We start from the raw sequence: 26,290 nt of genomic DNA, 5'->3' as shown, positions 1-26,290 counted from the left end.
CGGGCAGCTGCCATCTTTTTGTACTGTAGAATTAATCCATTGCAACCATTCAATTTTTTTCATATGCATGGTATTCTCTACAGTGCCACACACACACACACGTGGTTTACCTTTACTGGAGACCTCCCCATCATAGAAGGAGATATAGCAGCCACATTTCTAGCTGGAGAAGCTAAAATTAAAATCAGAGAGTTAGAAGAATATATCATAGCAGAATATTTAGAAATTCAAACACGTTTTGTTTTGGCTTTTGCATAAAATTCTGTCAGCGTATTCTATATAATTTTGGTATAAAACAGATACTGACATGGTAAAGATGCAATCATCCCCTTAATATTCTATTCTAAATTATATTCAAAGAAATAGAATGGAGAGGATCCAAGTCAAACACATCTTATTCCACAATCACAATGCAAGGATCATGATGATTTTGTGGAGACTTATCTATGCCATAAAATAGCACTGCAAGGATCTTCATTATATGAGTTTGAAAAAAAACTTAGTCTGAGGTGCCAATAAACAAATATGCAATATAAACAATATAACATAAAAAACTTTATTCCCAGCAAATCGCATCTAGGCATTAACTTATTGGATATAAAACAGATTCTAAAATGGAAAGAGGTGATAATCTCCCTAATATACTAGTCTAATTAATATTAATAAACAGTGCAGAAAGATTCAGGTTAAAACACACCTTGTCCTACAAGCACAACGCAAGGATTATGGTGATTTGCCTGTCTTTTGTGGAGACAGATCTATGCTGATATTAGCATTGGAAAGACTTCCATTCTATCAGTTAAAAAAAGGCTGATGTGCCAACAAAAGTCTAATTTGCATTAAGATCAACAATATGATGATAAATAAAAATAGTTTATTATTGATATAATCCCTTTAAAAAGAAACCTTTACTGTGAGTAATATGGTCTGGCATTAATAACCTCCTGAAAATACTAGGATTTTTCTGTCTGTTGTGCCGATTTTTGGCCTGAAGACTTTGAGTCAATGACTTGGAACAGACACACAGTATAGGAGGAGTGACGTTAGAACTTTTCACCTGCCATCTTGTCTTGCCTCAGAAGGTAAAAAAAAAAAAAAAAAAAAAACTGTATGACAGCCAGGTAACTAGCCTCCATATTTTCTCAACAGAGTTTTCCTTTTAAATACTGCTGTTCTCAGAGATGCATTTTTTCCCAGAACAAGTGCAACATTCGCAGTAGCCTAATTTTAGCCTAAAATGTTCTAAGTACACATTTCCGGTGAAGTAATGCACTGAAGAGCTGAGCATATGTAAACTTTTTCTATTTATGTTACTGTGAGGCATTACATTTGGTCATAGGCGATAAATGTCTCATTGCAAGCTTTAACTCAATTAAGTCTTCTAAACAAAGGCCGATAAAACCACAGTGCATGAAGTTAGTTTGGAATGAGTTTGAATAAACCTGAATGCTGAGCCTTTTACACAAATCAGACGTACCAGCCTGAGTGGGCCTGGGCGGCACAGGAGGAGTTATAAGCCTTCCACACTCTGACATATTTTTGGCTTCTTTCCCGCTGTCCAAGCTCCAACTGCTCGGGGTGGTATTCACTGCTGTAAAATAAGAGCAGAATTGACACAAACAACCTTGAATTTCACTGTGGATATTGAAAGTCAGACCTGAATGTGTTATTCTATACAGAACAAGACAGCAGCCCTTCACATCTCATTGTGAAGAAATGTTCTAAAAGTTTTGGCAGGAGAGCAGTACATGTTATGACTACATAAACTGTGACTTTGTAAATTACTTTGTGATATTGAACTATGCTCCGTTGCAGTATGCAGCCTCAATTTACCATACCTGCAAAGAGACATATACTGAAATTTAGTCATGCATGTTAATTGTAGCCTCAGTGATATTGGACAACTTACTACACACACACACACACACACACACACACACACACACACACACACACACACACACACACACACACACACACACACACACACACACACACACACACACACACACACACGTGTATGGGTACATAATGATCCCATTAAAGTAAATAAATGATCAGAAATGCTTTATAATGCAGCTTAAAATGGCTGCAGTTGCAAGACATTGATCTGTTTGTGCAAATCATCCACCCCTTATCACAAGGCCAAAGAATCTATAGGTCTGCAGAATCTCATACCGTTTTGCCAATCATGCTGCTGATTGCACTTGATACTTGTGCTGCTGTTCACTCTATATCTACACTAGTACAGTTAGCATCAGACAGTGATAAATGGGCATGTAGTACATTGTAGAACGATAGGCAAAACTTTTCTTTCATTTTGGACAGAGTAAGGGAGGGTTATAACCTTGTAGGATTTTTGTTTTCATCATCTGTCTCTCATTGTGGAGATTAACCTTCACTTCCTGACCCACCCATTGCCTAACAGGAAGTGAGCGGATATCCGTACAAATTGAGAGAATCCCTTGGAGCCCCACAGGTCACCAGAACTAGTGTCCCCATTGGAAGATGTCCCCTATATTACTTTTCTGGGCACAACCCAAATGTTGTAATTTCCTTTTACATTTAATTTCAATGATACTAGTAAATAGACAAATAGACAGTGTGAATTTCCTTAACGGGGGCACAAACAGCAACATAAACCGACAGTTGTTCCAATCCATTGCCACTCTATCCAAAACTACAAAATAATTGAAGAAAACTACTGAACAGTTAAACTTTCGATACAGTCTAGGTATGCCTGCAAACTAGAACTAAAAGCGATAAAACTGCATAAAGGTAGTCTTATTTCTTGCAGTACAGGTTTCCTTTAAGAGTGAAGGATTACAATACAAGTCATTTACGTCAATTACATTATTGAATTATTGCATCATGGTGATCAGCACCACACAGGAAAGCAAACATATCTCCTGATAAGGTAGATCAAATTGGCATCTCTAATTCTATTGTTATACTTTAATTGATCAACATCCGTCTTCCACAAGAAACCGGTGAGCAGAATGAGGACATACTTATTTCTACAACTTTTTAATTACCAATAAGAAGGTCTACAATAACTCCAGTTCATGGATTTTACACTTACCATTTGAAAATAAAACTTGTGTTTTCAGATAAATAGTATATCTCTTCATCTTAATTTATAACTGAGGGTCAAGTTATACAAGCAGGCAATTAATACATTTTAGTATTAACTAAAACACATGCGTCAAAGTGTCCAATTAAACATGATTTACCTCAAAGAATATCATTGCCTATGCCAAACACATTGTCTGCTCTTTATCTTATGTCAGTTTCTTTATTCAGAACTTGAATTACAAGCTTTAATGATCAGCAATTAAGATAATTTTGTACTAAAATAACGACTTCCATCTATCTTATTCACATGGCTCACAGAGACCTTTTCTAATAATATGAGGGAAGGGACCCAAGTGATAATATTATGTACACTTTCTAATACAAGAAGACTAAAGGTGCCATCTTTAGCCATGACATTGTATTTGTTTATATACCTTTCAATACTGCAGCTTCCACCAGCTATACATTACATTCTTTCACTTCCAGAGGAACTGAACTCTGGAAGCCTTGCCGGAAAAAAGGCATTTAGAAAATGGAGGAGTAGTAAACAATATTGGCTATAATTTTGCTGCAGTTGATTTTTTCCCCATTACTGACTAACCATGATCTGCACTGTGTGGGGACAGCCATGTTTGCTGGAGGCAAGGCATCGATGTCTCATGTCAGAGCATGGAGCACAGTAGTGACATCACCAAATTAACTCCACATCTCCTAAGACTAGCAAGTCACAGTGCCTATAGGGCTTTGATGCATGGGTTGCCTAGGTACACTCTCATATCTGAAAGTGCCCTGCTGTCTTTCCACAATTCCAGACAAAGGTACATTTCCAGGGTACTGATATGTCACAATTAACACTTCTAAATGTTATCTTTAACATAGCAAATCATCACTTTTTGAGTTCAATTACACTTTAAGTTAAATGTTTTGCCACAGATAACAGATGACAGATGTGCAGACATGCACATGCCTTGACTGCCAACAAGCAAACATGAACCCTTATTTTAGAGCAGCATGCCTGGTCCTTTAATACACACCTACGGCACCACCTACCTTTAAAGAACAATGGCTGGAGGTATCTATAGTCACCTATTAACATCAAAGTTATCAAAATGGGCATCTGACATTGACCACTTACCCTACAATTACACTTGGATGTTAGACACAGTCTGCATATTTTATGCATCATGATTGTTTCTTGCACATTTTATGTTACCGATTACAATCCTATATATTGCTGTCATGAAAACAATTGATTTCACATATATGAAAGAAAGCTCTTTGGGGCAGCATAAGATGAGAATATTTCTACAAAGACAATATTGCTGAGTGCTGGATGACATACAAGTTGTTCTTCTGAATGTTAACATACCTTTATCTGGCGCAGAAAGATTTGGGTCACTCCGAGGCAAGGTGTTTTCTCCAATGTGATTAAATAACACTCTCTAGAGAATAAATAACAGAGTTGTTGTATGTGCATATTGTATAGCTATGCATGTTCAACAACAGCATCAACATGTCTAGTCTTGTATTCTGTGGATCAATAGGGAAATTGTTTGTGCGTATATATATATATATATATATATATATATATATATATATATATATATATATATATATATATGATTTATTTTTTCCTTTTTTTTTTTATTGCAGCGAGTACTTTTTGATGTCTGAAAGTCAAGCTGTGATGTTTTTATGTGTGAACGGGGTTTATTTACAGCATTATGGATTATTAGAACATGCATTCCCACATGCATTTTGAGAGATATCAACATGAATAAGAAAGAGAAGGAAGAAAGACCAAAAAATAACCCAATATTAGACTGAAGGCCATGTACTTCTGCAAAGCAGACATATGTATTTGCATAATGTGAGTAGACTGTACAGTACCATTCCTAGTGCTTATCATTTTAATGATTAAAATAAATACATTTCTTAGCTTTATCTACTCTCAGATGCAGGTTACCAAGCAACATCATATAAAGAATGGAAACCAGGATGGTATTATTAAAACCTAGCTAGTGGATATTTCTTCAAAGATTAACTACTTAATAAGAACAGAATACCGATGCATTAGTAAAATAATGATCTTTTACTCAAGGCAGATTGCAACAGCCTCTGTTAGAAGTCTTTCATAATGCATACCTTGATCTATATCGGCTAAAACAATGGTTTTGTGAGAATAAATGTGCAAATTATTATTGCTTGCCAGTCATTGAATAAATATTCAGTATACCTTTATTAAAAATACTAAGTGTACCATATAAAAGACAACAATTTCATTCAAGCTTTATCTGGTAAAGCACACATTGACAGTTTGCTTTAAATCTGACTACCTGGGGAGGTTCAGCAGGGATAGGAAATATGGCACTGCAGGGTCTCTCTCTTGGGGACAGGCAGGCATTTTCTCTGGAATGCTTGTGTTTGTCAGACAACAGTGGGGAAGCTAAAAACAGAAGACAAAGCAATCAAAACAATATAGATAAAATAAAGTATTCTTCAGATGTGTGTTCTTGTAGGCAAGCTATTGGTAGCTTATAGGAAGTGTTAGCTTTACTGGTTGAGGAAATCTATAGAGTGTGTATATTGTATTATTATAGTACTAAATAGACTCAAATATTGTCAGTGGATGTGTGCCTAAATGGGTACATTTATAAGAATAAAATTACATAGCACAAACAAGGTTTTTGTAAAATATACAAAACATGCAATACCTCTTGCACTCGATGGAGCAGAACTTGTAACATTTGGGGAGGCAGAATGTGTAGAACTCAGACTTGAGGTAGATGGACTAGGCTGAAATACACAATACAAATGGAAGAGGAAAACATTTTAAACCCTAGTCGTAAACAAAAAAAAAATGCACTACGAAGTAAGATGTTAACATAGCTCTCACCCCGTAAGAGAGGGAGTATGTAGTCAACAACTAGACAGCTAAAGGTTGTGTTAAGAAATATTACCGAGTTACCTTTTTGTTAGGGAATCAATCGGTCTCACTGCGGCCTGGACCGAACTACAAAGACTTCTCATATGATAGCCGGACGGCTGCCCACTATCGGACGTTCCTATCACTTCTATTTCGATATATACCAGGTTTACATTTTTTGACTTGTTTGTAACAAATGTCATGTACCTACTGCTTGTGCTGTATGTTTTGAATCTCTTAATAAAAAGATTTTTCAAAAAAAAAAAAGCAAGGTTATGCAATTGCCTGTGGGGGGGCTAATGAGCCTGTACACATATGGCATATGGTATAATTTTTTTTAAGGAGGTTGGTGGTGAGGGTGGGCTGGAGTCCTAGAGTATCTATAAACTTATAACAGCTCTATTAAAGGAAACCTATCTTGATAGAAATATGTGGGCTGCCACTGTCCCTGGCTGTCTGTGACTTCAACAGACGATATTTGCAGACGATACACGACGTATCGTCTGCAAATACAGAGATTGAAATGTTTACCCCATCCTCCAGGTCGTTTATGAAAAAAATAAATAGGATTGGTCCCAGCATAGAACCCTGTGAGACCCTACTACCCATCCCTGACCATTCCAAAACTTCAATCTTCTTCTGGTGAAGACCATCGCTTTGTTGATATGGAAGTATGCTTTGGGTCGTTGCCATGCTGTAAGATGAAGTTCCTCTTCATGTTCAGCTTTCTAGCAGAAGCCTAAAGGTCTTTTGCCAATATTGACTGGTATCTGGAACATAATTCCCTCTACTTTGACTAAGGCCCCTGTTCCAGTTGAAGAAAAACAGCCCCAAAGCATGACGCTGCTGCCATCATGCTTCACTGTGGGCATGGTGTTCTTTTGGTGATGTGCAGGTTTTTTTTGCGCCAAACATATTTTTTTGGAATTACGGGCAAAAAGTTCAATTTTGGTTTCATCAGACCAGAACACATTTTCCCACATGCTTTTCGGAGACTTCAGATGTGTTTTTGCAAAATATAGCCTGGTTTGGATGTTTTTCTTCGTAAGAAAAGGCTTCCATCTTGCCACTCTACCCCATGGCCCACACATATGAAGAATACGGGAGATTGCTGTCACATGTGTATGCTTAATTCTGAATACAGCTACATCCCCAGTTATAAGAGGGTGTGTGCAACCTTATGCAAGAATTTTTTCCTTTTTTTCTTTTTACTTCCCTTTCCTAAACGATTTTAGTTTATTTTTCAATTGATTTGTACAGTTTATAGGTCACATTAATGGTGGAAAAAGTTCTGAAATTATTTGTCTCATTTATTTTATATCACAGAAACTTGACATTTTAACAGAGTAGTATAGCCTTTTTATATCCACTGTATATACAGTTGTGCTCATAAGTTTACATACCCTGGCAGAATTTATGATTTCTTGGCCATTTTTCAGAGAATATGAATGATAACACAAAAACTTTTCTTTCACTCATGGTTAGTGTTTGGCTGAAGCCATTTATTATCAATCAATTGTGTTTACTCTTTTTAAATCATAATGTCAACAGAAACTACCCAAATGACCCTGATCAAAAGTTTACATACCCGGTATTGCCCCCTTTAACATCAATGACAGCTTGAAGTCTTTTGTGGTGTTTGTGGATAAGGCAGATGGTAAAGCTGCCCATTCCTCTTGGCAAAAAGCCTCCAGATCCAGTAAATTCTTGGGCTGTCTTGCATGAACTGCACGTTTGAGATCTTCCCAGAGTGGCTTAATGATATTGAGGTCAGGAGACTGAGATGGCCACTCCAGAACCTTCACTCAATGACAGACTGACTTGGCCTTGTGTTTTGGATCATTGTCATGTTGGAATGTTCAAGTATGGTCCATGTGCAGCTTCCTGGCTGACAAATGAAAATGTTCCCCTGTTACTTTTTGAGAACATACTGCATTCATCTTGCCATCAATTTTGCCCAAATTTCCTGTGCCTTTGTAGCTCACACATCGCCAAAACATCAGCGATCCACATCCGTGTTTCACAGTAGGAATGGTGTACCTTTCATCATAAGCCTTGTGGACGCCTCTCCAAATGCAGTGTTTATGGTTGTGGCCAAAAAGCTCAATTTTGGTCTCATCACTCCAGATGACTTTGTGCCAAAAGGTTTGAGGCTTGTCTCTGTGCTGTTTGGCGTACTGCCATTTTGTGGCATTTTCATAGTAATGGCTTTCTTCTGGCGACTCGACTATGCAGCTCATCTTTCTTAAAGTGCCTCCTTATTGTGCATCTTGAAACAGTCAACCCCAATGTTTTCAGAGAGTCATGTATTTCATCTGAAGTTATTAGTGGGTTTTTCTTTGCATCCCAAACAATTTTCTTGGCAGTTGTGGATGAAATTTTAGTTGGTCTACCAGACCGTGGTTTGGTTTCAACAGAACCCCTCATTTTCCACTTCTTGATTAGCGTTTGATTGATTAGAATGCTGATTGGCATTCTCAATTCTTTGGATATCTTTTTATATCCCTTTCCTGTTTTATACAGTTCAACTACCTTTTCCCACAGATTCTTTGACAATTATTTTGCTTTCACCATGACTCAGAATCCAGAAACGTCAATGGAGCACTGGATGAAAGATGCAAGGGTCTATTAGGAGTCCAGAAACTCATTGACCTTTTATACGCACACACTAATTAAAATCTAACAGATCACAGGTGAGTATGGTTACCTTTAATAGCCATTCAAATGTGTCAAATTGTCTCATGTTATCAGGCCAAAATCACAAGGTTATGTAAACTTTTGATCAGGGTCATTTGGGTAGTTTCTGTTGTCATTATGATTTAAAAAGAGTAAACACAGTTGATGGATAACAAATGGCTTCAGCCAAACACTAACCATGAGTGAAAGAAATGTTTTTGTGTTATCATTCATATTCTCTGAAAAATGGCCAAAAAATCTAATTCTGCCAGGGTATGTAAACGTATGAGCACAAATGTATTATATATATATATATATATATATATATATATATATATATATATATATATATATACACATACACACACACACACGCGCGCACAGGCACGCACACACGCACGCGCCTCCTCAACCCCTGTGGAATGTTGGTAAATATACAGTTAGGTCCATATACTGTATATTTGGACACAGGCCCAATTTTAGTTTTTTTCAGGTATTTAACAAAACATATTCAAGCTATAGTTATAAAATGGATACGTGCTGAAAGTGCTCTCAGGTTTAATTTGAGGGTGTGTACATCAAAATCGGAGGAAAGATTTATGAATTACAGCTCTTAAGATGAGCCAACCCCTCTTTTTCAGGGAACAAAAGTAACTGGACAATTGAATCAAAAGCCGTTTCATGGCCAGGTGTGGGCTACTCCATTATTTCTTCATCAATTAAGCAGGTAAAAGTTCTGGAGTTGATTCTTAAGCCCCCTACAACACACTATTAGATTTTCTGCAGATTTTTGTCTTCAGATTTACCAAAACCATGTAGTGCAAGGGCCTGCCTAATTGCATACAAATTGAAACTCTTAAGGTTTGAGCTCATATTATATTTTTTGGGTAAATCTGAAGACAAAAATCTGCAGAAAATCTAACAGTGTGTATGGGGTCTAAGTGTGGTATTTGCATTTGGAATCTATTGCTGCGAACCTACATCATGCGTTCAAAGGAGCTGTCCATGCAAGTGAAACTGGCCATTGTAAGGCTTCAAAAACGATCCATCAGAGAAATAGCAGCAGTGGCCAAATCAACAGTTTGGTACATTCTGAGGAAAGAAGAACACACTGTCCATGGAAGACAACAGGGTGGATGATTGCAGGATCCTCTCTATGGTAAAGAAAAACTCATTCACAACATCCAGACAAGTGAAGGAAACTCTCCAAGGAGGTGGGCGTATCATTGTCAAAGTCTACAATCAAGAAAAGACTTCAGGAGAGCAAATACAGAAGGTTCACCCCAAGGTGCAAACCAGTCATAAGCCTAAAGAATAGAAAAGCCAGATTATCCTTTGCCAAAAAGCATCTAAAAAGCCAGACCAGTTCTGGAAAAGCATTCTTTGGAAAAATTAAACTAAGATTAATCTGTACCAGAATGACAGGAAGAAAAAAGTGTGGAGAGGGCTTGAACAGTTCATGATCCAAAGTGCACAACGTCATCTGTAAAACATGGTGGAGGCAGTGTGATGGCATGGGCATGCATGGCTTCCAGTGGCACTTGGTCATTGGTGTCTATTGATGAGGTCACAGAAGACAGAAGCAGCCGGATGAATTCTGCAGTGTTTAGAGATATACTCTCAGCTCAAATTCAGCCAAGTGCAGCAAAGTTGATTGGACGGTGCTTCACAGTACAGATGGACAATGATTCAAAACACACTGAAAAAAGCAACCCAGGAACTTTTGAAGAAAAAGAAGTGGAATATTTTGCAATGGCGGAGTCAATCGTCTGATCTCAACCCAATTGAGCATGCATTTCACTTGCTGAAGGCAACACAAACAAACAACAACTGAAGACAACTGCAGTTAGAACCTGCAAAGTATTAGAAAGGAGGAAACCTAGTCTTTGATGATGTCCATGGGTTCCAGTTTTATTTATGATTATATTAATTTGTCTAAATACATTTGAGCCCTGAAAATGGGGGGACTGTGTATAAAAATGGTTGCAGTTCCTAAAAATGTGTACTTGATATTTATGTTCAACCCCTTAAATTAAAGCTGAAAGTCTGCAATTCAAATTAATTTGGATTGTTTAATTTTAATTTTATTCTGGTAGCATACAGAGCCAAAAGTATGAAAATTGTGCCTGTGTCTAAATATATATAGACCTAAATTGTACAAGTAGTAGAACATTAGGGGGTACACTGGAGGTAAAGCAAACATAACAGCAAGCCCTGGTTCACACTGGAGTGTTTTGACATGCGATTTGACATGTCAAATCGGCCGCAATTGCCGTTAATGACACTGTCCTAATCAGTGCGACACAGCATCTGTGGCGCTACATCGATTTCAAAAAGTAGTTTCTGTAGTACTTTTTGTGATTTTGGGCTGAAATTTACATTACTATCTGTGCAGAAACCTGCACAGATGTCTCTGAAATCGTGGCCGATATCGTGAGTGAAATCAAGTGAAATCGTGCAAGTTCAGCTGAACTCGCACGGCTTCTTTCCTGCAGCTCAGTGTGAACCTGGGCCAAATGTTATTCGCTGTCTGTAAAGCTACCCCCACTAGTGGATTTTCTTTAATGTAGTAATAATATTAGAGTTTAGTAAATGTATTGATCAGAAATGGCTGCCCTATAGGAGAATTTTATAGAAATAAAAATAAAAGACTAGACTAATAACGCCACTCTGAAAGAGAATATCCTTGGCAGGCTCCCGTTTTGTAGATCATCACTGCATAAGAGATCTGAAAATCTCAAAGTTAAATTTTTCTGCTTGCTCAAAGCAGACGTTTCTCTTGAGAAAAAACACATTGAACTGCTATAACTAGACCTGTCTGAATCTAAATGTTCGCCTGCCATGACTACCTATCAGCAACAATAAAGAAACAGTGGTGACCTGTTAACTAACATGTATCAGTTTATAAACTTTATAGCTGAAATACAAATACTTTTTTTTGCAGCTTCATCCTAACATACTACATACCTACAAATTAAAAGCGCAACGTCACCCTAAATAGGAAGTTTATCACCTTCTTCCCTCCTCCTCTCCCACTTTTGGACTTGTTTCCACTTCCGCTTTGATTGCTTAGACGATTGGCGCAAAATTTTCCCCACGTCCCCATCCACTCCCACAACCTTCTGGGACATGTCACAGCTCCAAGGATGCTGTGGGACCAGCTTTTGCATATGCATTGGGAAGCTGGCTGTGAAGCTGAAACGAATCACGGCTGGCTTCCCATTTGTAAACTTGCCAACGCCAGGGATCCTAAAACCAGCAAAGAACTAGCCCAGGTGAGGACAGCTCTGGATCCCTAGACAGGTAAGTGTCCTTTATTTAAAAGTCAGCAGTTTGTGGATAAGAGAAAAGGAGGGTGCTTCTGGATAGCCGTATTTGACCAGAGAGAGTATACGCAAAGGAAAATTCTAATTCTGGCTGATGATCGTCTGTATAAGGCACTGAGGCAGCACTCCAAAAGAACAGCAACCACTCTAAAGTATCTTTTATCCTAATAAGGAATACATTAAAAACAAGAACATGTCGGGACTTTATACGAAGCACAGGGTTAAGAAAAAAAAGCAAAAGTAACTAAAAAAATATATATATTGATACTAATAATATGTATGTCTGCGCACCTCATTCAACATATGTAATCATGTTTTGACAAATAAATAACATTTTCCTAATAGCTACTTTTGCTTTTTTTCTTAACCCCGTGCTTCATATAAAGTCCCGACATGTTCTTGTTTTTAATTTATGCCTTATAATGATAGGGATGGAGGCTATGACCTCATTTAAAGTCTCAATTTTGCCCATTCCCTTTTCCCTACCATTTGATCATATCTTTTATCCTAGCTACAGTACTTGTACCCGCTGACTATTTTTTCTTTAAGACTGAAAAGGAATACCTGTGAGCACAGCATGCAAAAACTTTAATTCCACCAAAATTCTAATAAGGTGGCATCACTGCAATTTCCAAGAACATATTAAGAGCAATCACTCACCTGCATGTGAAAGACTTCATCAGAACTTTCAGACTGTCCTGTTAAATTGCTAACTTCTGCTGAGGCTTGTGATGAGAGTGAGGATGAAGAGTATCTATTTACAGCTGGATAACTTAAAGGACTTAATGATAAAAGACAGGGGGAAAAAAAAAGGAAAGGGGAAAAACAAGGAATGAGCCATTTCAGTAATGCGCAGTGCTTCAAATACAACAGCTGATTGATATAGATGTAACTAGTGCCTATATGCTATAATGTACTTCTACACCAGGCATATGCAATTAGCGGACCTCCAGCTGTTGCAGAACTACAAGTCCCATGAGGCACAGCTAGACTCTGACAGCCACAAGCATGACACCCAGAGGCAGAGGCATGATGGGACTTGTAGTTTTGCAACAGCTGGAGGTCCGCTAATTGCATATCCCTGTTCTACACTATAAAAGCTCAGTGAAGGGGTTTGTTCTTTCTTGATCAAAGCATAAAGCAACTGAGGCACTGCCACTGGTATTGTACTACAATATATAAGGGTTGAACAAAGCAATGTATGATTTACAGACCATTGGATCAAATGTAGACGGTAGGGAAAACACGTTTATTTATGTGATGCCTTGAAAAAATTGAATAGATATAAATACATATGAAAATATATTTTATATATATATATATATATATATATATGTGTGTGTGTGTGCGATATATGTTTTTACACTATATTATAGTGATAATGAAGCTAAGGCACAAGAAATGAGTTACCAGGAGAATCAAAGCATTTAAAGCGTTACTAAACCCAGTTATATGAAAATAGTTAATCCGCCCCCCCGCAGTGCCCACAGCTTATAAATCATGTTTTTACAATAAAATACTGCCACTATATACCTTTTTAGATGATCTGTATACCATGGATACATGACAAACTGCAGAGTTCCTCCAGTGCTGAGAGTTCAGGTAGGAGGAGATTTCCACTGCAGCCGGTATACATGCCCACATGTGTGATGTCAATATCATGTGACCTGGTTAGCTCTGATCAACAAGTAAATGTGCTCTCCAGAATAAAAGACACAACTGAGCATGTGCATGTTGGCTACTGTGCCTGTGTCAGCTGGCCTTCCCCAGATAGACAGTGCAGGGTGGGGAGGATCTGTGCACACAGGATAAAACGGCCTTTTTACAAAATGCAGAGGATTAACCCCTTAAGTTCCACAGTGAGTATAACAATCATGCTATGCTGCATATACAGACTGATTTTACTGTTGTGGGTTTAGTAACACTTTAAGCTCCAAGGTATAAGTTAGACGCTATTACTAAAATGCACATAACGCTGAAGTTTCAGTTAAAAAAAAGTTTTCTATAACAGCATATATTGAAACTTTATATTTGCTAAGACAGTGAAGACAATCATCACTAAAAGATTACTATGTGCAGCTTACCTTCGTCTAGGAACCACACGTACAGCCTCTGGACCCATAATGGCAGGTGCAGAGTTTCTAGGTATGCAAGGGCTTCCATTGGGGAAACTGACAGGACTGGGAGGTACACAGGCCGAGAAATCCTGATAATCAAATAAACAGATATTAGCACACAAAATCGGAAATGCATAATTGAAAACATTATGATTTGTATTTCAAAATGCTTTGACAGTTCTGCTGCTCTACAGGCAATGGTCATAAATGACCTGTGGTTTCCCTCAAGTCAAACAACCAATTTTATTCAAAGGAAGACGCAATTAAACATAATAACCAAAAGATGTCAGTGTTGCTCAAGATTCTCTTTAACGCATCACTTCAAGTCCATCACTCAATGTCAGACTTTCATTCCTAGTAAAAACAAAAAACAAAACAAAAAAACAACACACACCACTTAATGGCCTACGTACCTGTATTCCCAGACTTGACTTGAGTACAAAGAACTGATCCACCATCTTTTTGTGTAAAGGTCTCATATCTTGGGGCACAAATTTCTCATGAACTGCTAAACCAAATTCTAAAATCTGAGCCTAAAAGAACCAGTGAAAATAAAACCCATTAGTTAATGGCAATGACTAATAATGCAAGGTAGAACTAAGGTCTCCCATAAAAAAAAAAAAAAAAAACTGCGGCACTTAAAAGAGAAGTATAGGAAATGTTTTATTTTTAAGAATTATACTTATCTAGGTGGACGCAGCATTGGTTCGATTCTGCATTTGTCCTCTGCTGACTCCAAGGCTGACAACCGAGCAATCAAACACTGCCAATTGCGCAGTACACAGCGGACACTATCCGACGGGGGACACTATTTGACATGACACCGCCTTTTGCACTGAAAGCGCAGGCCTTGGCTTCTGATACTCTCACAATGTGATTGGTAGTAAGAAGTTAGAGTGTGAGACACAAAAGATAGATGACTTGGATTACTCAGGGGAGGTAAAGAAAGTTTTTTTGAAACGTGTGTATTACATAGTAACTGGATCTGGGACCAGTTTTAGACTGTCACACAGGAGCCTTTAGATGTACTTAAGGATAAATAAAAATAGCCGTATTTTGTTTGCCTTCTTCTTCATACAATTTGGATTTTTTGAGTTTTTATGAAGGCTTAGTAAGTCAGCTTAGATAATAAATAATAAATAAACCAGATAGGTTAAAAGTAGGAGCATGTCTTTGCTTCAAATGTGTGAAATGCCCCTTCACTCACCAATACATTAGTGCAAAGCAAGTTTTGTGATACCATTGCTACCAGCTGTATATCTGATAATGTTAACCTGAACTGCACATATGCCATGCTTCTTGGATTTCCAGCATTTTTTTAAATGGGGTCCCTTGCTTTGTGCACTGGTCCAAATCATTTAGTGGAGGGGGGATTATGGTGTGGGGTTGTTTTTCAGGGGTTGGGCTTGGCCCCTTAGTTCCAGTGAAGGGAATTCTTAAGGCATCAGCATACCAAGACATTTTGGACAATTTCATGCTCCCAACTTTATGGGAACAGTTCGGGGATGACCCCTTCCTGTTCCAACATGACTGCGCACCAGTGCACAAAGCAAGGTCCATAAATACATGGATGAGAGAGTTCAGGTGGAGGAAACTGACTGGCCTGCACAGAGTCCTGACCTCAACCTGAAGAACACTTTTGGTATGAATTAGAGCAGAGACTGCGAGCTAGGCCTTCTTGTCCACCTTAGTGCCTGACCTCAAAAATGCGCTTCTGGAAGAATGGTAAAAAATTCCCATAGACACTCTCCTAAACCTTGTGGACAGCCTTCCCAGAAGAGTTGAAGCTGGTATAGCTGCAAAAGGTGAGCCAACTCAATATTGAACCCTACAGACTAAGACTGGGATACCATTAAAGTTCATGTGCCCCAATACTTTTAGTAGTATAGTGTATATTAAATATATAAAGGAAACAGAGTAAATATAAAGTAATAATGTTACACTGCATTTTAGATCAATGCTTATTCAGAAGCTCCATTTATAATTGCAGCTGCTGTATTACTACACAAGTCTGGAATGAAAGATTTCCAGCAGCAGGGGAAAGGGAGAGACATTGTGTTCTTACCTGTTCAAGCATTAGTTCTCTCAGACGTGATATCTTATCTCCATCTTCAGGATGGTTGAAGATGTACTCCTTCACAAAGAATGCCTAAAAGAAACATACATGATACCAGAGGTAACCATAACTTGTAAAAAAAAGTCAAAGCAATAAATGAATTCAAGATGCAAGCTTCAGAACCCTTGTTTTTTATTAAACAAATTATAGCATATTTATTTTTACAGTATGTAAAAAATTCTAGATTTTAGGTTTCAGAAAGATTTCCCACCGTTGGGTGCTTCCTGTAGCAAGGTGGATGCTAAGGAGGAACCTGTGCGTGTGCGCTCTGGAGCTGGGCTATGTGCATCTATGGCTACACACAGTGTAGGTAAGATACATCCCTGCTTTCCCAAACAGGAGTTTTTTTTGTAAAATCTTTTTTATTGAATTTTCGGTGTCATACAAAATCACCCACGCAGGGGCCAAACATTTCCCACACAGGGGTAAACTTCCAAATGTGGCAACAGGCCACAACAAAGCACATTACAAAACATATATCCTGCCTCTGATGCGGCAACCGACCGCAACAGGGCAAATGAACACAAACATAAACTTGTCTATCTATACCCCACTGTGGGGAGAGGATATTGTAGGATAATTCGTGCTAAGTATTAAAATGACCGGATAAGGTGTCATAATAGCAGGTGGGTCAGCCTATAACCATACGACATCCATAACGAACTATGGGTTATTTACTACATCCGTTGCCGTTGTGTTATCATCCAGCCAGCAGTTCCACACCTTCTCAAATTTCTGTGGGCAACCCCTGTTCAAGTAGGTGGCCCTATAGAGGGGTAAGCTAGCGTTCACCAGGTTTTTCCAGAATTTAATAGAGGGGGGAGACGATTGTTTCCAGGTCATGGTGATGGCCTTGCGTGCATAGTAGAGCAACAGGGATATGAGTGTTTTCCTAGCCCTGAGGATCGACATTTGTTCCACCAGCCCCAGCAGGCAATATTTAGGATCGTAAGGAATATTAACCTCAGTGGTCTTAACTATCACCAGGAGAACCTCTTTCCAAAAACATACAATCGCTGGGCAAGCCCAGAAAATGTGAATGAAGTCTCCCGGCTGATAGGAGCAGCGCCAGCACTCCGGGGAGTGCGTCGGCGACATCTTGTGCAGTCTGTGGGGCGTGTAGTGGACTCTGTGTACAATTTTGTATTGGACTAATTTGTCCCTGGCTGAAACCAAAGGGAAGAACGGAAAATCCCAAATCTCCCTCCAGTCATCGTCATCCAGCTCCGGTATGTCCACCACCCATTTCCTGCGGAGGGAGGACAGCTCAGGGACGGCAGCAACCAGTAGGGACCTGTAAATCTGAGACATGGGTTTCTCCAGGTCTTTTACCCAAAGGATGGACTCAAGCTCAGAGTACTCCAGTACGACCGGTTGTCCCAAAAATTGACAGCGATAAGCATGCGCGACTTGAAGATAATGGAAGTGGGCCCATGTAGGCACATTAAATTTGTCACGCAGGATATGAAAGGGAGCAAGCTCCCTGTTGATAACGACATGCTCGAGCGTCAGTATTTTATACTTGGCCCAGGCCTGAGGGTCCGGGATGGTATTAAACTGCGGAAGGCCAGGATTCAGCCACAGGGGGGTGTGAGGAGACCAGGAGTTCGGCAGGGACGCCCTCAGTGCCTCTCCCACCCTCCACGCCCTTAAAGTGGTGCGCATAGAAGGGGTGAGGCAGTGAGGCGTTTTTGGCCCCCTGAAAACCAACCCCCTTAAGGCCTCCAGAGACCCCACCATAGCTGCCTCCAAGACCGTCGCAGCATTGGTCAGGTCCGGCTGCAGCCACCAGTGGACGGTTACAAGCTGGATAGCTAGGAAATATTTGTGACAGTCAGGAAGAGCTAACCCTCCACTGCCCACAGGCCTGGTGAGCGTGGCGTATTTGAATCTGGGGGACTTGGGTCCCCAGATGAAGGAAAGAAAAAGTTGTTTCAGAGAGTTAAAGAAGGCTTTAGTCAGCCATTGTGGGGAGTTCCTAAATATGTATGTAAGTTTGGGAAGGACCTTCATTTTAAGAAGGTTTATGCGGCCAATAAGAGAGAGGCGGAGATTGCCCCAAGCCTTTAATTTGGACTTGATTTCTATCAGAACAGGTTCAAGATTGAGCCGGACAAAGTCCTTGGTCTCTCTTGAAATGACAATACCCAAATAGGTAAACCTATCCACCCATTGAAGCGTGGTGGAGGATGGTGAGGTCCTGGCCCCCTCGTCCACCGGAAAGAGCTGAGATTTATGCCAATTCACCTTCAACCCAGTGAAGGCAGAGAAGGCATCCATGATTCCAAGTGCGCCCCGCAGAGAGTCACCGGGATCATTTAAAAAAAGCAGAAGATCATCCGCATAGAGGGCCACTCTCTCCTCCAGCCAGCCCACCCGAAGACCACGGACCTCGACCGAACTCCGAAGAGCCTCAGCAATAGGTTCCATGGCTAGGGCGAACAAGGCCGGGGAGAGAGGGCACCCCTGCCTGGTGCCCCGCTGCAGGGGGAACGAGGGTGACAGGGAACCATTCAGTTTAATGCATGCCGTAGGACCGGTGTAAAGTGTACGTATCCAGGCAATAAACCGCAATGGAAAACCTATTCTTCTAAGGACCTCCCACAGATACACCCATTCCACTGTATCAAATGCTTTCTCCATATCAAGGGTGGCAATGGTCCTAGTACCTTGATTATCATGGGGGGCATGAATGTTAGAAAACAATCTGCGGATATTGATGTCAGTGGACCTATTTGAGAAATGGACTAGTCTCCCAACCACTGATTTCAACTCTGGTGCCTGTATGCTGTCAAACCCAAGGCATTTTGTGGGTATGAAAAAAATTGGGGTCCCAATGAGTAAGCTCTGAGGGGCGAAGCCTGATCGGAGTCCAGGTCCAGAGATCTTTTTCATACCCAGTAATTACTGCTCCCTCCCAGACTGGCACTCATAGCGGTGGACATTAAAGATTTACTCCCCTTCTGAAAGCCTGAGCGACTCGCACATGGGTCATCAAGGCATTTTGTGTTTAATATACAGTATTCTGAGGGGGATTGTTTCAGATTCAAATAGATACCAATTGTGCTGTAAAAAGAATTGGAGGAGACAAGTATACTTAAAGTGGTTGTAAACCCTTACAAACCACTTTGACCTGCAGGTAAGCCTAGATTAAGGCTTACCTGTAGGTCCAAGAAATATCTCCCAAACCTATACGGTTTAGGAGATATTTGCCCGAAGACGGGCACCGCTGTCTACTGTGCATGCGCCGTAGACAGCGCCACGCAGGCGCACTGAGCGTGGCATCCTCGATAACGAAGATGCCGCGCAATGCTGCGCGTCTCCGCTCCCGTGCTTATGCGCGTGAGTGACGTCATTGCGGCTTCGCCGAATGACAGCGGCGGAGCTGCGAGACCCACTGAGAAGGTGGATGCGGCGGACTACAGGGGACAGCGGTGACTTCGCTGGCTCCTGTGTCAGGTAAGTGACACATAATGGGCTACTATGCGATGCATAGTAGTCCATTATGCTTTGCCTTTGCAGGGAATGAAAGAGGAAGTAAACTCATCTGGGTTTACTTCCTCTTTAATGCTTTACCACACTTCAAAACATTTGTACTCTACCCAGTCTATTCTGGGCATGTTTTGTCTTCATCTAAAATTAAATCTCAGGGAGGTTGGTTTTGAGTAAACCAATTGCTGCAATACAGATTTATGGCACACAATTATAAGCAGCATTAATTTTGTGAGTGTTAGAGATTCTTACAGCAGCATTTTCAGTGGTAGCCCATTCTAATGTGAGTTGGTAGTCGATTGTGTGCTTGGTTAAAAAGTTGTATGCTTTTCTTTAAAACTTTTTCGTTTATGTGCACTTTTTCAGCACATGGGATAAGGCAGCCCCTGGCTAGTTACATGTGGGACATAAAACAGTCTCTCTCTCATAACTGAGGATTTGTGATCAAAAAGATATGCCCCATGATATTATTTCAGAAAAAGCTGTCTGTATGTTGAGTGTGGGATAGATTTCCACTAGTACAGCAAGTTTTTAAGCACGTACAGAGGTTGCCAACCCTTTGGCTTAAAGTGGTTTTGAAAGCTTAAGGTCTTTTTTTTTTTTTTTTTTTTTTTTTGTACCTTAATGCATTCTATGCATTAAGGTAAAAAAACAACCTTCCAGAATTGGCTCCCCCATCCCCCTAAATACATACCTGGCTCCTCTTTTGATCCAGCACTGGGACAGAAAAAAGCATTGCTGTGCTCACTTTCTCTCCTCACAGGCACAGAGGCTGCAGTGGGAGTAATTGGCTCCCATTGGGCCAAGTCAAACTGTGTGTCTATGGACACACACAGCCTGGTTAAGGAGCAAACCCACACATCTGCCCCCATAGCAAGTGCTTACTATGGAGGCTGACAAAGAGAGGAACAAAGCCGGTAGGTTCAACATGTTTGTTATTTTAATTGAAATAAATAAATAAAAAATGAGCCTTTATAGCCACATTAATATATGCCGTAGAAAAAAAAAATCTACATTTTTGTTTAAGTCGACTATGGAAGCTATAAGAAGCCAATATCACACCTCAGGGACCTGACCAGTCTGAAAAAGAATTTAGGGCAAACATGATTGAGGATACTTATATTTACAAAAATTATTAAATTCAGAAATAGATTTATCAATTGCATTCCTTATTGAACTCATCTAGAGTTCAATAGATTGGGTTCACTGTGTTGAAAGTCAAGATTTCCAGTAATTTGTGAAATACACAGATATAAAAATTAACATTGTATTCAGTCCATCTTGTAGCCTTCGACTACATTTGGGAGTCACAAAACCCCCTGCCACTCTGCTGATAACACAAGATGCAAGAGAGGTGATGCTAGCTCTCACATCCTGGGTTTTTCTTAAGCTGTTACTATAGGATTTAAATATAAGTACATAAATGTATCTTGATATTAGCCACAGGCTTCATACTTGGAATCTGTGATGGGAGTAATGCAAATATTTTTTTAAAAGGGTTCTACAGGGTTTCCCACTACTTAAAGTGGCTGTACAGGCTTAAGATTTTTTTTTTTACCTTCATGCATTATATGCATGAAGGTAAAAAAACCTTCTGTGTGCAGCAGCCCTCCCTAATACTTACTGGAGTCCCATCTTGATCCAGTGAGCAGCAGCTCTCCCAGGCCTCTTCCTCCTCATTGGTTGAGACAGCAGCGGGAGCCATTAGCTGAATGCACACACAGAGCAGTGGCTCAGGAGTGAGCCTCATCGGGTGTCTCTATAGCAAGTTGCTTAGTATTGGGGTAGGAGGGAGGAGCCAGGAGCGCCAGCAGAGGACCCGAGAAGAGGAGCCTCTGGGCTGCTCTGTGCAAAATCATTATACAAAAGAGTGCCGTCTCTTTTGTTCATATACTTGAGCTATCATTTCTGGGCGTGGGAAGGACATCCTGAGCCAGAGCATCTGGAGTGGGAATTTCCGGTAATTATTATTATTATACAGGATTTATATAGCGCCAACAGTTTGTGCAGCACTTTTAATTGCTTCACATTTGGCTTTCATAGTTCAGAGTGATGTATCTCTGCGTTGGACCATAATTTGTATAGTTGTACAATGTTAAACAGCCTCTTTTCACCAACTTACATTTGCGTTTGTTCCTTATGCAAGGAATTCTGCTAAATAGGCGCAGCAACCCAAAAACTATCCATCTCTCCTCAAAAAAGGATAACTCTCTTAAAGCATGCCTCTTTTTAAACAAGGTACTTATCTAAATTGAGATTGTTGTATGGTATTAATTACACCTCTCTGTGGACTTTGCGCATTGGCTGTATATACAGTAGAGATTTGAGTGTTAATTATTTAGTAGAACTTAATACAACAAATAAGCATATTTACGATATGCAAAAAGGCCGTCGTTACCTAAATCTGCAAATGAAAAACATGAACAATTTGGATTTACATTCCTGCATAACTTGACTTACCTCTTGATACCTAGAAACTCCTCCATTAACTGCAGCATCAATAACTCCATTCAGACACATTGTCAGCGGGTTAATGTTCTGCATCTGCCGTGTCTGACACTGACTAATCAAAGTTCGCAGCTGCTGATTCTTGTTTTCCAAGACTTCAATGGCATTTTCCAAGGGGCTCATTTCCACCTAAAATGATATGTGAAAACGTTATTCAAACTCTGATTCGATAAAAAAAAAAATTCAAAGTCATTAAAAATGAGGGGAAAAAAAAAAGACATTATTATAAAGAATTACCAAGGAACAAGATTGCAGTCTTGCTGTTAAATAATTTAATGTAAGGGAAGCAATGTAAAAGTGTTGCATGGGTCCTGCTGAGCTGCTTGTTTACTGAGGTGACTAGGTAATGCTCTTTGTCATTACACCAACATGAGGTCAAGTAAAGCTACATGCCTTTCCTGGCCTTTCCAGATGCCCTACGTGATGGCCAGTGATCTCCATCAATATGATACCATGGAACAATGCAAAACAGTCCCAAAAGAGCATATACTGCCCCAGGGAAGTTGCACCATTTTATGCAGTCTTGATATACTTCTAGATGCACATTGAAAACTATCTATGACTTGAGTTCCAACACTGGCAGTTTAACCTATGCCCTTCATGCTCACTAGAGTGCTAGTAATGGCCAATTCAGTATAGCAGGCTAGACCAGGCCTATTTTAAAATGTTGGCCCAAGTAAGAAATTGTATCTAGTGTGCTCTGGCACTTTGAGGACTCCAAGGCACATAGTAAAACCGTGACTGTATATAAAATGGCAACTGCAAAGTGTCCTTTAGTGTATATCTGCCTATCAGCACCGTGCTCATTAGGAGGTGTTGCAGCTGCCACATTCTTAGGCATTCCCTTGAGTCTGCCCCTCTAAAGAATGAGAAAGATCTCACCAAGTTACTCAATTGGGGTTCATAGTGGGGCACTTGATGTCTTGTAAATATACTAGTAAGGCAGGCCATAGATGCTGCGATTTCCTTTCCTTCCACCATGGCTTGCAGGAAGAAAATCCCTCAATTCCCCCCTTCAACACAGTGTTGAAGGGGGGATTGGGGGGTTGGGGAGCTGTGTCTGCCAGGAGAAGCAGTGAATATTGGCAGCGGCTATAGTTGCTGGCAAAAATTACATGCTAGATATCTGACATGCTGGTTTTCAAGTTGGATGGGTAAACCAGTCAATCAGCTTGCCCATACATGGATCAAATCTCAGCCGGTCCCTGCTGAAAGGGCCAAGATTTGAACCATCTATGGCCAGATTAAGGATCAGTAACACCCTGAATATTTGAATCCAGCCTTACACCATATCCTGGTGACTTGACTTTTCTCTGCTCATGTTCTGCAAAACCAATCTTGTAACCTCCCTGTCCCCAGCCAGTAACTGGACAGTAAAGAAGTAGCAAAAGACTGATGAGATTATCTCTAAGCTTGCCTCTCCTTTCAGCATATTCCTTATCAGCAAATGTGCATGCAGTAAAGTTAATTGGCTCCAGGTGCTGCCAGGAGATCTGGCTCAGGTAAGTATTAGGGGGGCTGCTGCCCACAGAAGTTTTTTTTTTTTTTATCTTAATGCATAGAATACATTAAGTTAAAAAAAAACCTTCTGTCTTTAGAACCACATTAACCACTTCCCATTTGGGCCAATTCTGTCACTTTGCTCCTACATGTAAAAATCATCACTCTTCTTTCTGGAAAATTATTCAGAACCCCCAAACATTATATATTATAATAACATTATATAAGACCCTAGGGAATAAAATAGTGGTTGTTGCAACTTTTTATGTCACACGATATTTGCGCAGAGATTTTTCAAATGCTTTTTTTCTGGAATTAAAGAAATAAAAAAAGCAGTAAAGTTAGCCCAATTTTTTTGTATAATGTAAAAGATGATGTTATGTGGAGTAAATAGATGCCAAACATGTCACATTTTAAAACTCCTACACTCGTGGAATGGCGCCAAACTTCAGTACTTAAAAATCTCCATAGGCGATGCTTTCAATTTTTTTACAGGTTACATGTTTAGAGTTACAGAGGAGGTCTTGGACTAGAATTGTTGCTTTTGCTCTAACGCAAGCGATGATACTTCACGTGTGATTTAAACAGCGTTTACATATGTGGGTGCGACTTGCGTATGCTTTCGTTTCTGTGTGCAAGCAAGCGGGGATGGGGCGCTTTAAATTATCTTATTTTACTTTTGATTTTTCACTTTCTTTTAAAAAAAAACATTTTTTATCACTTTTATTTCTATTACAAGGAATGTAAACATCCCTTGTAATAGGACTAGTTTGTGAAAGGTCTTCTTCCAGGCTGGAAAGGCTGAGATAAAAAAGAAAAAAAAAACTCTTTCAGCCTTTCCAGCCACGTCCTCAGCTTTGTTTACCCCCGTTGGCTCAGACGTGATATCAGAATGTCGTGCCTGAGCCTCCGAGGGTCGCAGAGATGACTGGGGACCATCTGGTCACCAGAAATATTTGAGGTAAACTACCGGCGGCGACAAATTCATTCTGTAGTTCCCCGATCGGACGGGTGAATCGGCAGAAGCACCGGATGGCGGCAGGAATGATCAAGTGGCTTAACTGCCACTATGATTGTTCTTACAGTGCACAGAATCGCTGGTGGAAAAAAATTGTATCTGGATGATGCCTGTAGCTGCAGGCATTATCCAGATATCCCCACTCAAAGTACATGACGTCATATGACGTACTGCCGAAGTGGTTAAGGTTTGATCATGCACTACAGACACAGATTTAGCTAATGTGATATAGAACGTCTTTATACATATAACCAAGTTTCATAAACAAACAAAAATATTGTTTTTTCGACAAACAGAAGTGCAACTTTAACCGCTTCACGCTCGCCCTATAGCCAAAAGACGGCTACAGAGCAGACGCTAACTGCCGGGAGGCCGTCCCTGGATGTTCTCCTGTTTACTTCCCCTCTGTGTGCCGCCGCGTGCGCGCATCGGGGAAGTTCTGTGCTGGCCGTGTCCCTCGGACACAGCCAGTCACAGATCGCTGTATACGGCCAATCACATCAGCCGTTTACAGCACAATCGGCGTGTCCAATGGGAGATGATCTCATATGTAAACATATGAGATCATCAATCAGCGCTGCTCTCCCTCCTCACACAGACAGCGTGTGAGAAGGTAGAGATGAACAGCTGCAGCGGCCATAAGTTAAAAAAAAAAGTAAAAAAAAGTGCCATCCTCCCCCCAGTGCCATCCTCCACAGTGACACCTGCCCCCAGTGACACCTGTCCCCAGTGACACCTGTTGTCAGTGCCATTTGTCCCCAGTGCCATGTATAAGTGCCATCTGTCATCAATGCCACGTAGTGCGATCGGTCATCAGTGCCACGTATCAGTGCCATTTGTCATCAGTGCCACCTGTCAGTGTAATGTGCCATCTGTTGTCAGTGTCACTTGTCATCAATGCCACTTATCAGTGCCATCTGTCATCAGTGCCACGTATTAGTGCCATCTGTCATCAGTGCCACGTATAAGTGCCACATATTAGTGCCATTTGCCATCAGTGCCACGTGTCATCAGTGCCATGTATAAGTGTCATCAGTGCCACATATCAGTGCCATCTGTCATCAGTGTCACGTGTCATTGTCCTGGTGCTCCAGGGCCTTCAAAAGTGTAATAGGTAGTCAACAAGTTAGATGTGTAATTTATGCTCCTAGAACACGTGATGGCGCTCCCTGCATGTTGGGCCTCTCTATGTGGCCAGGCTGTGAAAAAGTCCCACACATGTGGTATTTTAATACTCAGGAGGAGTAGCAGAATTTTTTTGGGGTGTCATTTGTGGTATACACAAGCCATGTGAGAAAAATAACCTATTAGAATGACAATTTTGTGTAAAAAAATTAAAAAAAATTAAAAATCTTAATTTTGCAAAGAATTGTGGGAAAAAATGACAACATCAAAAAGCTCACCATGCCTCTTACTAAATACCTTGGAATGTCTACTTTCCAAAAAGGGGTAATTTGGGGGGTATTTGTACTTTCCTGACTTGTTCGGGTCGCAAGAAGTGATATAGGCCACCAGTACATCAGATGTGATCAATTT

General features: G+C 40.2%; 1 protein-coding gene across 2 annotated transcripts in view; it reads right to left on the bottom strand.

The window, feature by feature from the left end:
• Window positions 1-26,290, bottom strand: part of DOCK4 (dedicator of cytokinesis 4) — a 490,280-nt gene that overhangs the window by 28,475 nt on the left and 435,515 nt on the right. For both annotated transcript variants that reach the window (XM_077469314.1, XM_077469315.1), the window contains 10 exons: window positions 22,189-22,365; window positions 16,186-16,269; window positions 14,534-14,653; window positions 14,088-14,209; window positions 12,664-12,784; window positions 5,790-5,871; window positions 5,412-5,521; window positions 4,445-4,517; window positions 1,478-1,591; window positions 111-172 (listed from right to left, as the gene is read on the bottom strand). In XM_077469314.1, the coding sequence (XP_077325440.1) occupies window positions 111-172; window positions 1,478-1,591; window positions 4,445-4,517; window positions 5,412-5,521; window positions 5,790-5,871; window positions 12,664-12,784; window positions 14,088-14,209; window positions 14,534-14,653; window positions 16,186-16,269; window positions 22,189-22,365 (1,065 nt within the window). The remainder of the gene's footprint in view (window positions 1-110; window positions 173-1,477; window positions 1,592-4,444; window positions 4,518-5,411; window positions 5,522-5,789; window positions 5,872-12,663; window positions 12,785-14,087; window positions 14,210-14,533; window positions 14,654-16,185; window positions 16,270-22,188; window positions 22,366-26,290) is intronic.

Source organism: Lithobates pipiens, unplaced genomic scaffold (assembly GCF_037356315.1).
Source record: "Lithobates pipiens isolate NorthernLeopardFrog02 unplaced genomic scaffold, aLitPip1_a1.2 Scaffold_8, whole genome shotgun sequence".
Classification (NCBI taxonomy): domain Eukaryota; kingdom Metazoa; phylum Chordata; class Amphibia; order Anura; family Ranidae; genus Lithobates; species Lithobates pipiens.
Note: the sequence above shows the minus strand (reverse complement) of the source record. Positions and strands in the feature narration are given on the sequence as shown.